Raw genomic sequence first — 12,461 nt, 5'->3', positions numbered from 1 at the left:
AAATTTCAACACGAGTTAAAAAGAGTTACTATGTGTAAATCATTTTAAATTTTATTCACCATCTGACTTCCCAGTTTCCTAAATAAGAATTTTAAGCGCAAAACATAAAAATTAAAATATAATTGTAAAAAAGAAAAATGTAGTTTTGTAAACATTGAAGATGAGAGTAGAATTTGATAGTTCCGGAAAAAAAGTTACAAAGAAAAAAACTGAAATAGATTTCATGTTTAATTGAACATACTAATTTATTTGATATATTTATACATTTCATATTTCATAACCAAATTTAATTACGCATCTAGTCCTTATCCAAATACAAGTCACCCACGTAAATTAATTACTTTAAAAAACAATTACTTTATCTCAGTCAATAAAGAAAGTTGCACGCAATAGAAAACAAAAAAGGAATTACACTGACGAGCAATTCAATGCTGCGACTGCATAAATAAAACATGGTGACTTGTCATTTTGTAAAGCATCATTTATGTATGGCTTTCCAAAAGCAACTTTATCGTTCAGGTAAAAGAACTCTGCAAGCTCTAGTGGTACTGGCACAGTCCCCATTTTAAGTACTTTTACAGAATTAACGTTAGTTGAAATGCTTATTAAACTTGCCAATTGGAGTTTCGATAGAACCTGCAAAGAAGTACTTCATCTTGTTGCTAGTTATTTACAACATGCGAAACAAACTAATTTATTTACAAACGGTAAACCAGGCAAAGCTTGGTACTCTGCTATCATTAAACGTTGAAAAAAAAGATGAAGCGAGAGAGCTACATGTAAAATTACAATACTCAGAGCAGTTTTTTGTATTGAAGATAACATAAATATTTCAATACATGCAAGACTCCCTTTCTTGAAGCAAACATCAATGAACACTCTTCGTCAAACGTCTGGAACTTTGAAAAAATCTTCAAGCGTGACAAGAGAAATCAAACAATTCTCTGCAAACGTGACTCAGAGCGTCCTTTTAAATTTAAAATGTCAAAGTTGGGTGTGTTTTGCATGTTTGTTAAAATAATATACGGTTGGCGACGAAAGTATTTGTTCCAAAATATGTAGAGACTGATATTTTTTACTTTACCTCCTCATCTTTGTAGTTAATTGCATTAACTAATCTATTTAATTGCTTTATTTCTATTAATTGTGTAACTTTAATTTTATGGCTAATTAACATGCTTAACTTAAAGAGATATTTTATAATTTAGCATTTTTTTACTTTAAATACTTCCCAGCTAGCCAACCCATAAGGTACCCAGGTTGGTCCCGGCCGGGCCGCAGGACGAGACCCACCCGGTAATATTATATTTTAAAAACTAAGTAAAATTGTAAAATGAAATTTATACCTTTTTTTTTTAAAAAAAAAAGAAAATTCAACTTATTCGAAAACTTTTTAACTAGACCTGCTTTACTCTATATTTTTTATAATTAAGAATAAAAGCGGTTTTACATTTCTAACATTTTAATCTATCATTACAGGTTGTAAACCTGTGTAATTTTATAACTATAAATCAAAGTCGAAATGAAAACGCCATTTAGAGGTGCTACATCCTAAAAATTAAGCTTGTAATAAAGATATTTATCCAGAAAGCCTCTGTGATTGGTGGTAATTTATATCAATCCATTGTTTTAAATGAATTATGTAGGTTTATAATTGATCATTTTTTTGGGGTTCACTACAGATTAAAACTTTTCTTGCACTTGTTGGTGATAGATATCAATCAAAAAATATCATTATGAGTATTATTGATAGATGACATAACATAGAAAGCCTGAACCAAACAAATTCATAACTTTACAGGAGGATCATATTAAAACTAGGAAAAATATATAGTTAATTTCTGACGATTGAAAATGTTGAACGTTGTTAAAATGCCAGTTGTTTTACGTTGGTACCGGCGTATTTGCTAATTTGAGCGCGAAGATATTTTTCATGTTTTTCGTGAAGTTTGCCAAAAATAAAACTTCACATATTATTATATCACACATTCACTCGATCCCCTTTTCAATAGCCCAATATAAAATGGGTATTCATGGTTTAACCAAGCTGTTAGGTGATCACGCACCATCATGTATGAAAGAAAACGAAATAAAGAATTATTTTGGTGAGAATTATTTCTTCTCAAGCCAATTTGAAACTCTAAAGTGATGGTTCTGCTTTAGCTTGATTTGATAATATAAATAATTTTTTTAAAATAACTTCTAGGTTTGTAATATCATCTCAAAATGACAAAATGTACAGCATTAAAAGTATAGCAGTTCACCTTTACATATTTTTGAACTGCTATAATTTTCTAAAGTAGTAAAAAGGTGCCTATTGGTTTTACTTTGGCTTGAATTGTACTGCTTATATAAATGACAGCTTTTTAAAGAAAAAAATTCTCTTTTTAGCTGAAGTCTATTGCTGGGGTGTATTTTAGATAAGAATTTATGGCAGTCATAAATAGGTTATTAAAACTCAAAATCCCATTATTAACTTTAAAAATTTGCAGTAGTTTTGCGGGTTTTTTTTTTAATGCTTTTATGATGATTTTGTATTATCAATGGAGTCTTGATAGTAAGAAAAATCTAATTTTCAGTTGTTACTTTATATAAATTGTACTTTTAAAAATAATTAAGATATTCAGTTACACTTTCCCTGGAAAGTGGAAAGAAAAAAATCTTTTAGTTTCGTAAATATAAAGTACATACAGTTAGTAAATACAATTAGTTGATATATGAAGGTCTACTCATGTATGAGATTTTATCTCCATGAAAACCTTTGCTTTCAGTTAAGAATCAGTTAGAAAGTTTACATACTTGCATATCATCCTATTCCTTTTCTCCTTCTTAACAAGGTGGAGAGGATGCACACAGCACTACATCTAACAAGTGTAGAATAGATCAGATTATACAAAAGTTTTTATTGTGTTTAGAGTACACAATATGAAGTAGTTTTCATGAATTGTTATAGTTCAATTAAATATTATTAACATTGATAGTTGCTTATCATATACACTGTATGTATAGTTTTTGTATGTTTAGCAGTTAGTTTAGATGATAAAGTATGTTTAAAAATGGTTTTCTGATAACAAAAGTAATTACTATAGAAAAATCTTAAGTGTAAACAAAATTTGTCCTGATGATTGCAGGGAACCTAAAAGAAAGCTATTTTATATTTTATTTGTATTTTATTTTATATTTTATTTAAAAATTTCAATTAACTCTTTGTTTTCTGTTATTTCAAAAATTTTCAGGTCGTAAAATTGCTATTGATGCATCAATGAGTATTTATCAGTTTCTTATAGCAGTTCGGTCTGACGGAAGCCAGCTAACCAATGATTCTGGTGAAACTACAAGGTTTTTTTTAAATTTATCTGATTAACTCAAAAACATTTGAAAGTTATTTACTATTTTTATTGCATTTTTATCTACCCAAAACTACATATTACTGAACAGTATTTAAAAAAAAAAATATTGTCATACTTGATTTTAGAGGTATCAGTTGGAGTTTCTTGAACATCACTTTGCCTGATTAGAGATATTTTCTTTAACTTCTAAATCAAGTTTAGTTTGGTAAATGTAATTAGAATAATGTCACTTCCAGTACAAAGATATGACACCTGCTTGAACTTTTTTCATGTTCAAAGTCAACTTCTTTTTATATTCATAACTTAACATTTCATTGTTTTTGTAACCATTACTGTTTTCCGAATAATCATTCAGGCTATTTCCCCAATAATCTCTGCTTGAACAATCTTTATAACATAATCTCTGGCAGCTCTTAAGGTTTACTTTCCATACTGTTGTCAAGTTGCATGCTTTATTAAATTTTATGTACAATATATTTTTTTAGTCATTCATTTTTAAGAACACAAAAACATGATTTTCCTCAAGATAAGTGTTCATCTTAACATTTGGAAAGCTCTTAATCAAGGTCAGCATCTATCTTCACCTTAGGACCTTTTTAAACAAGTGTCATATCATCATTGAATATCTGCCTTTAAACAGAAGATAAGCATTCAATTTTAATTTCTTGATGGCTTTCACCCCTCTTGTTTCATCTTTTTGCAACTGAACATGAAATACTTTATCTGATTGTTGTTTGTGATTTTGAAAGCAGAGGTAAAAGAGATTGTATGCAAACTAAGGAAATGTGATTTTGAAAGCAGAGGTAATGGAGTTTCTGCAAACTAAAAAAATAAAGTTAAAAAATTAACGTTTTCATCAATTAATGTGCCATTTGTATAATGAGACTTTTAACAAAGTTTATATCAACATATGCATTGTGTTAAAAAAAGATATGTTACTATTAAAAAGATATGTTACTATCAATAACCCTAAATAACCTTGAAATATGGAAACTAGACTTTCCATCTACAACAAATATTTGATATTTAGGCCAAAATAAAAACCCAAAATACCAACTGTATTTAGTCTTAAAATGAAAACTAAAATCAAACTGATGATATGAAATTTACGAAACTGAAAGTTTCAACATAAAATGTGGTATTTCGAACATTAAGGTGATAATTAAACAGTATGGTAATAATCCTTTCAAAACAATAAAATAAATTATTAGTTATTTACATTTTACAAAAAATTTGATATGTAATTTAGCTGTTTTTTCATTTTATTGTTACCATAAAGATTGTTGTGAAGTTTTATAATTTATTGTTTTTTTCAGCCACCTTATGGGATTGTTCTATAGAACAATTAGAATGCTTGAAAATGGTATCAAACCAGTGTATGTCATTTTAATTAATTTGAAATGATTAAATTACAAATGGTGTGGAAAAATTTTGTGTTTTTTGTTGAAGTCTTTACTTTATTTTAATTAGATATGTATTTGATGGAAAACCTCCAACAATGAAATCTGGAGAAGTACTTAATTAAATTTTTTCTCTTTATTTAAACAAATAATACTTACTAATTTTTAGTGTTTTATTTAAAAAAAAAACACTTTTATATAAAGTAGGAGGATGTAATTTGATTTACAAAGCATTTTAATCGCTGATTTCTTATTAGTTTTTTTTTATCTTTTTTTTTCTTTAACAAGTATAAAATGATATAAGAAAAAAAGCTTCATGTTTTTAAAGTATTTGCATTTTTAAAGCTTGCTAAGCGCACAGAGAGGAGAGAAGAAGCTCAGAAAATGTTGGACCAAGCCACTGAACAAGGTAGTTTTTTTTTACGTTTTTTTTTTATATAATCAAGAAACTTTAAGAAATTCTTACTTATTTTAAGGTACTCTAAAATTTTTTTTAAAGGCTGATAAAAATGTTTGTACACAATTTTGCAATTACTATATTATCTTTTATTTTGAACATGTTTAATGAATTAAAGCAACAGTTTTTTAAGAATTCTTCCTTCTTTTAGCATAAGTTTACACAATTCTGTCTTTCTTTTTAGGTGATCAAGAAAATATTGACAAATTTTCTAGAAGATTGGTATTTTTTTTTTTTTACTTGTTCTTTTTTATAATTTTAGATAATTGGATTGCATGAATTGTAAAATTCCTCTGTGATAATGCATCTATTTCAATCACCAACACACAGAGATCATATAATAAATTACTCTCTCCATAATAATACATCTACTCAATCACCAAGGAATATGCAGTTGAAACTTCATTTTTGTAACTTTGTAAATTTTTTCCCTCTTTATTTGTTGATGTTTATTTTAAACCAATCAAAACATGGCTAAGCTTTTCTGGTATTTTCCATGCATCTACATTCTAGCACTTCAGGCTATTAAACAAGCATTAATATACGTGTTTTTTGTTGCTGTTGTTATAAGTTCTTCTAGATTTATGACTTGTATGTATTAACTTTAAATTATTTGTGGTTTTCTAGGTTAAAGTTACACCGCAACACAACAAAGAGTGCAAAGAATTATTAAACCTTATGGGCGTCCCTTATATAGATGTAACAATTTGTTTTCAAACGTTTTACTTTATGAGATGAATAATTAAGTGTAAATCATGCAAACACCCTCTGAATCTTTTGCAGTTCACATAAATAACTTAAACTCAATAAGACTGTAAATAATGTGTTTTCATCAGCAGACCAATCAAAATGTGAATATTAAGAAAATATGGCTATTTTCAAAAAAACTCAACTTTAAATGTCACATAGATCCATAAGCAAACTTTAAAAATATATTCTCTTAAAAATGTTTAATCTGTTTTAGTTTTTGTCACTGCAATATCTCTTTTAATGTATCATTAAAATTTTTAAAAATACTAAAAAGCATGACAACAATGTGTAACAGTTAAAAATCATTTTGTCAACAACTTTTTGAATTGTGGTGCCATTTTGTGTTATATTTTTTTCTTAATTGTGGTTGGTGATGCTACAAAAAATCTGCACCAAAGACTTTGATCCACCTACCAAGGAAAGTGTTAGCAAAAACATTATTTGCATCCATTTTTCTAATTGATTCTTTTCTAGCTTTTGGGTTAACTATGGAGCTTATAAAAAAAGGTAATCTAAGACAAAGTAATTCACCAATAGACAACAAATATTTTTTTAAAAGTAAAGTGTTTTTAATTTTTCCAAAATTATATCATATATTTCATTGCTACATCATACTACTAAAAGTAAAATAATATTTCTACATAAAAATGAATGAAATATTTGATTGATGTAGGCACCTAAAGTAAACTGTTTTTGATTGGTCTGCTTATCCGATTTTCCTGAAGTAGGTTTATTTATTATGATTTTACTATCTTAATTTGAAAATCTTAAAAGGAAAGAATTAAAATGAAAGAATTAGGGGATGTTTACATTAAAAGGTTTGTCATAAACTTTTAGCTCCTACCCCCCCCCCCCCCCCATCCCCATCCCCAATCAATTTGTAATATAGTGAAGGTTTTTTTAATCATACAAATTATGCGCCATTCTTTTTTGTTATCTTATCAAACATGATAACTTTTTGATAATGACTATATATTACTTCTGTTTTAATTCACAAATTATTGACTTGATTGTTCAGGCTCCTTGTGAAGCAGAAGCCCAATGTGCTGAACTTGTTAAAGGTGGAAAGGTTATTATTTATAATATTTAAATTTGTGTGTGTATGCGTATCTTCATGCAAATACTTTGGATGTAAAACTTATTACATTGATGCATTGTTGACATGTTAGTCACAATAAATAACTTCTGTAGAAGCTGTTTAATCAAATTTTAAAGCATTTAATGGATTACTGTGCTGTTAGAGTTTTAACTTATTTTTTATAATTTTTAACTAAGTTTTAATTATTTAATACAAAAGATTTAATTTGTTTTTACATTTTTTAGCATGTTTTTTCGGAATTGTCTTTATTTTAGCTAAAAAAATAAAAGAACTTAATTTAAAATTATATTTTAGAAATATTTGAATCAACCAGATTTAAAATATTTTTTTGGATACTTTTTTGAAATATTTTGACACATTTATTTTGTTCTTTATACTGAAAATTACTTTTTCTAACAAAAATCCACTAAAAATGTATGCTAAAGCAAATTTTAAAGGTTGTTAGAAAGTTTTATTACATCTGCTAAACATTAGATTATTATGAACTAAATAGCATAAAACCAATCATAAATTTGGCATAAATAGCATAAAACCAATAATAAATCAATAAAATTGGAATTTAAGTTATTAACATAAATCATAACATATAATATATATAGCATAATTAACATATATCAATATAAATTAAAAAATAAAATTGGGCCATCAGAAACATGTGCTTACATTAAAGTACTTTACACTATGCAGATTTAATTTGCTTTTAACCTTTGAATGAAGGTTTATTGTCAAACAATTCATTCCTAGAACTTATTTTTTTATAAGCTTGCTCTCTTTAAATGTTAAGTCTTCAAGTTATTTACAGAAAGCTATTACAGGTTTCATTAAGTAAACAGTTTTTTGGCAATCTCTAAAGGATGTGTTTTTACATAGAGGTTTTTTAAAATTTAAGTTAAAAGTCCACTGAAAACATCACCTATGCTGCAATATTGTTAAGGTTTACGCTATGGGTTCTGAAGACATGGATTCTTTGACATTTGGTGCAAACATTTTACTACGTCATTTAACATTCAGTGAAGCTAGGTAAGTTAGGGTTTAATTACAATCATATTATTGTTTTGACATTAAGTAAAATACAAAATAAATTACTTTTATTTGGAAAAGTCGTGTGTTTTTTTTTTTTACAGAAAGATGCCCATTCAAGAGTTCCATTATAACAAAGTCCTGGAAGAATTGGAACTTACTAAGGAACAGGTCTGTTGAACCTTACATTTTGTTAACTGACAATTAACAAATCAAATCTTGGGATAAGGTTGAACTTAGCATAAACACTATGGCCACATTATTAGCATGACCATATATTATTAGATTTTTAACCAAATACTTTTCATTAAAGATAAAACTAAAATAAAACATGCAAAATCAGCTTTAGCACAAGTCTTGTGTTTTTCAGTCAGAGGTGCCAAAATATCTTTTCATTTTTGTTTAGTTTGTAGAAATTAAACAAATGTTGACACAAATGAAAAACATTGAAAATTTCTATAAAAAACAGCAATTAAACTCAGTTATTCAATCCTCTCCCTGGTTGACTGAGTTAATTTTATTGAAAGCTTTATATCTTTTTAATTTGATTTTAATAATTGTTAAACAGGTTTTGTGCAAGCATTCAAAACATTCCAAAATGTCAACTTTGCTGACCTCATACATTTCTTGTCAACATTTTTTACTGGTTTTATGTTTTCTTTAAACTATAAAGTTCACTTTCAAAACCATTTTTTTAGTTTATCAATTTGTACATTTTCTTTTTAGTTTGTCAATTTGTACGTTTTTTTTAGTTTGTCGGTTTATACATTTTTTTTTATAGTTTGTTGATTTGTGCATTTTACTTGGTTGTGATTACTGTTCTTCCATAAAAGGTTCTTTTTTTTTTTCTGTTTTCTTTTTGGATGTTTTTTTTTTTTTGCCAGGTAAATTTTTTACACAGTTTTTGTTTTTTTAAGTGCTACAATTTGTTTAATTTAATTTCCACAAATAAATGTTTTTTTTTAGGTGTTGGTCCCGTTACAGCGATCAAGATGATTAAAGAACACCGCAACATTGAAGGCATCATAGCCCATTTGAAATCAAAAGATGTATAATGATAATAATGATAATGATCATGATAATGATGTTGATCATGTTGATAATCATAATGATAACATGTGATGTGATAATGAAAATGATGGTGAAGTTTAAATATTTGCCTAATATCTTAGAAATATGTTTATCAATTTACCTTTTTAGAAATATATTGTTCCAGAAAATTGGATGTATGAAGTAAGTACTGGATTTATTATGCAAAATTTTAATGTTAAATGGTTTTTAGAAAAAAAAACGTTATATACTTTTAGTGAATTACTTTTAGTGACGCTTTTTAAATGTTGTACTTTCAGTGAGTTACTTTTAAAGTAATTACAAGTTGACTTTTGCGAATTCAAACAGTCAACTGGATGGTGGTGTTTAAAAAGATAATTTATATTTATATCTCATAAATATAATTTTATGGTATTTTTACCTCACAAATATCTAATCTCTTAATGATATTTAAATTTATCTTTTAAAATATATAAATAAACACGTCATAAACAAGTTTAAAAAGTTAACCATGAGATTTGCTGCAGATGTTGGTATGTTACTTTTTTTTCTCTAGGAGTCTCGCCTCTTGTTTTTGGAGCCTGAAGTTACGCCTGCTGATCAAATTCAGGTTTACAATTCAGGTTTATTTTTAACTAAAAAATGAGCGGTGATAATGGCGACGCTGATTGAATCCAAATATTTTTGTATTTCAGTTAAAATGGAGTGAACCGGACGAAGAAGGTCTCGTTGATTACATGGTAAAGCAGAAAGGATTCAGGTAACATGCAATAATTTAAACAAATACCACTAATCATTCTTAATTTTATATAAATTTCTGGATATGTTTTATATTGATTGTTGCTAATCTCATATAATATCTGACTTATTACTGTTCTTACGTAATTAGTGAAGAAAGAATAAGAAACGGCGCCAAAAAAATTCTGAAGGCGAAGAAAACGTCAACACAAGGTCGGATGGATAATTTCTTCAAAGTTATACCGTCAAGTTCTCCAGCCGTTAAAAGAAAGGTGATGTCACTTATTTTCTTAAATTTGTAGAAGTGGACGCACGCGAAAACTTAACATTATCTTTTTTTTTTTTTTTTTTTTTTTTTTTTTTTTTGTAGAAAGAGGATAAAAAAACACCAGCAAAGAAAAAAACAAAAGCTGGAACAGGCGGCAAATTCAAAGCAAAGTAGAGAAAAAGTAAACACCTCGGCGCAAGTTCACGCAAATTAAGAGAAATAAATTCAGCTTCTGAGCTCTTCTTGTTAGCAGAAGATTTTTATAAGAACGTTTTTGATATTTTATTAACATGCAATAGAAATTGTATCTATGTAAAAATTATTTTAACTCCTGGTGACAAAAATTTAGCGCAAAATAAACAAGCAGTTCACAGTACAAAGAAACGTTTAATGAACAAAAACTTAGTACAGAAAAATGAGCACTTTCTTTTTTCACTTTCGGAACTAAAACAATCCTCCATTACGACGTCCTACGGCAACTCTTCTGTATACATTTTCGCACATACGTTGTATAAGACTTTCGTCAACTTTTCTTAAACAAGAACGGCTTCTTTTTCGCAGTCGATCTTCATTTTCAGCTTACCAATTGTTTTCATACATGTGGCTTTTATGGGAAAATGCTAATCCACATAAGAACTTTTTTTTTTTTTTCTTTTTCAAATTTGGTTTTGCACATTCATTTAACATTTTCTAGCGCATTTTTCGGTTCATCCAGCATTAGAATTCTGTTTTTTATGTTTAAGTGTAAAATACGACTCATCAATCATGAATTCACGGCTTCTAAATTAGAGACAAGTTTTTTCACCGTTCAGTTGCAACTGCTCTAACTACATATATCTATAGTTGAGGTTGGGACCGATTTTGAATAGGTGTGTAACTGTTTATCAGTACGATCAGGAATTGGTTTTTTCTCTGAATAACTAAATCTTAGTTTAGTTTTTCAATGTATTTTACGATGTAGGAATAATCACACTTGAATTTATTCTCAGTTTCTTTTTAAAGTTCTAGACCGGTTGATTCCCAGCAGTCATAGTTTTAGGTTTTTTACCTGATCCAGGCTTACGAGACGTTGGTTCATTGTTCTTCTACTTCGCCACATAACGTTGAATGATTTTTTTGGAGTTATTGAGGCAACAGAATACTCTATGATGTCCTTAATTTTAGCGTTGCAATGCAAATTACAAAAGTTGTACAATTGTTCAAATAAAGTAGTCGGCTTCATTTTCCAATAAATTCTTTACTAATTGAAGTAACTAAACAAAACTAACCACTTAACAAACAAAACAACAAAGAAATTATAATTTCTGTGTAAATACAATTTCAAATAGTAACAATAGTGAATTATCAGCTATAATTTTTACAAATAACTTTTTTCTATCTAAATGCTCTAACTTGGGGAGAATTTCAGTTGAAGATTAGTTGCAGAGCTAGCTCGAGTAAAATAGATGATTGTGGTAAGAAAAAAGGAAACATGGTTTAGAAGTTAAAACGTTACGAACATAGTTAAGCTTCCCCACCACAGATATAGTTATAAGAACCTTGTGTGAACTGATGTTCTTCAAGGGTGGAAGCACATTTTCTTTAATCTTTGAGTACAGAATCATTTCTGAGGGTCTTTTAGTGGTGAATAAAAAGTTCAATTCGGTTACAGCTTTTTCTAAAACTAAATTAGAACTAACAGAAGCATAAGGAGTTCAAATAGTAAGTTTATTTAAAGAATGTTGTTTTGAAGTATCTAGTATGCTTTCATCAATAAAAATTTAGTTTAAATCATAAGGAAGCATGATAACTTTGTAAATAACAAATCAACCTAATGGTGAATAATTCAAGAATATACATACATACATACATACATACATACATACATACATACATACATACATACATACATACATACATACATACATACATACATACATACATACATACATACATACATACATACATACATACATACATACATACATACATACATACATACATACATACATACACGCACACACACATAAACATACACGCATATATATGTGTGTATGTTTATGTGTGTGTGCGTGCGCGCGCATTTGTCTGTTTGTCTATGTATATGTATATACACACGAATATGTATTCAATAGTACTAAGCTGCAAAAAAAAACCTTGTAATTTGAGTTTAGAATTAAAGCTTTTCTACTTCAAACAGCATCCGAAATTTGTAATATTACAGTGAAGCGGACTTTTGGAATGAATCTTGCATAATGATGAAAATTGATATTTTGTGCTAATCCTCATAAAGCGTTTGTAAAGATTTTCTATCGAGTCTTTATAATGATAATTACCTAAATTACAAGTA

General features: G+C 27.9%; 1 protein-coding gene and 1 long non-coding RNA gene across 3 annotated transcripts in view; one reads left to right on the top strand and one right to left on the bottom strand.

The window, feature by feature from the left end:
* Positions 1-1,911: 1,911 nt before the first annotated feature.
* On the top strand, positions 1,912-10,516 carry LOC145192993 (flap endonuclease 1-like). The gene is made up of 17 exons (XM_090100229.1): positions 1,912-2,105; positions 3,237-3,339; positions 4,667-4,726; positions 4,821-4,863; positions 5,096-5,159; positions 5,392-5,429; positions 5,835-5,906; positions 6,976-7,026; positions 7,991-8,076; positions 8,181-8,247; positions 8,858-8,909; positions 9,043-9,125; positions 9,277-9,309; positions 9,683-9,736; positions 9,822-9,886; positions 10,016-10,136; positions 10,235-10,516. The coding sequence occupies exons 1-17, from the start codon at positions 1,934-1,936 to the stop codon at positions 10,304-10,306; spliced, it is 1,236 nt and encodes a 411-aa protein (XP_089956355.1). The 5' UTR covers positions 1,912-1,933; the 3' UTR covers positions 10,307-10,516.
* LOC149882534 (uncharacterized) overlaps positions 10,440-12,461 on the bottom strand; it is a 26,952-nt gene continuing 24,930 nt past the window's right edge. Inside the window, exons 4-5 of one of the 2 annotated variants that reach the window (XR_016456348.1) lie at positions 11,632-12,447; positions 10,440-11,385 (exon numbers count right to left, since the gene is read on the bottom strand). This is a non-coding gene — a long non-coding RNA (uncharacterized LOC149882534). Of the gene's footprint in view, positions 12,448-12,461 lie in introns of both variants that reach the window. The other variant, XR_016456347.1, reaches the window with a different exon arrangement.

The sequence above is a fragment of the Hydra viridissima genome, unplaced genomic scaffold, assembly GCF_058129835.1.
Source record: "Hydra viridissima isolate aposymbiotic clone 2 unplaced genomic scaffold, HvirCarnegie_v1 scaffold_10, whole genome shotgun sequence".
NCBI lineage: Eukaryota > Metazoa > Cnidaria > Hydrozoa > Anthoathecata > Hydridae > Hydra > Hydra viridissima.
This window is presented reverse-complemented; position numbering and strand designations above follow the sequence as displayed.

What these genes read in the sequence shown, in the direction of transcription:
- LOC145192993 (XM_090100229.1), top strand. Translation starts at nt 1,934, where the DNA reads ATGTTTTTCGTGAAGTTTGCCAAAAATAAAACTTCACATATTATTATA. An exon ending in CAACAATGAAATCTGGAGAA is followed by an intron (nt 4,864 to 5,095) that starts GTACTTAATTAA and finishes GCATTTTTAAAG; the next exon opens with CTTGCTAAGCGCACAGAGAG. An exon ending in GGACCAAGCCACTGAACAAG is followed by an intron (nt 5,160 to 5,391) that starts GTAGTTTTTTTT and finishes CTTTCTTTTTAG; the next exon opens with GTGATCAAGAAAATATTGAC.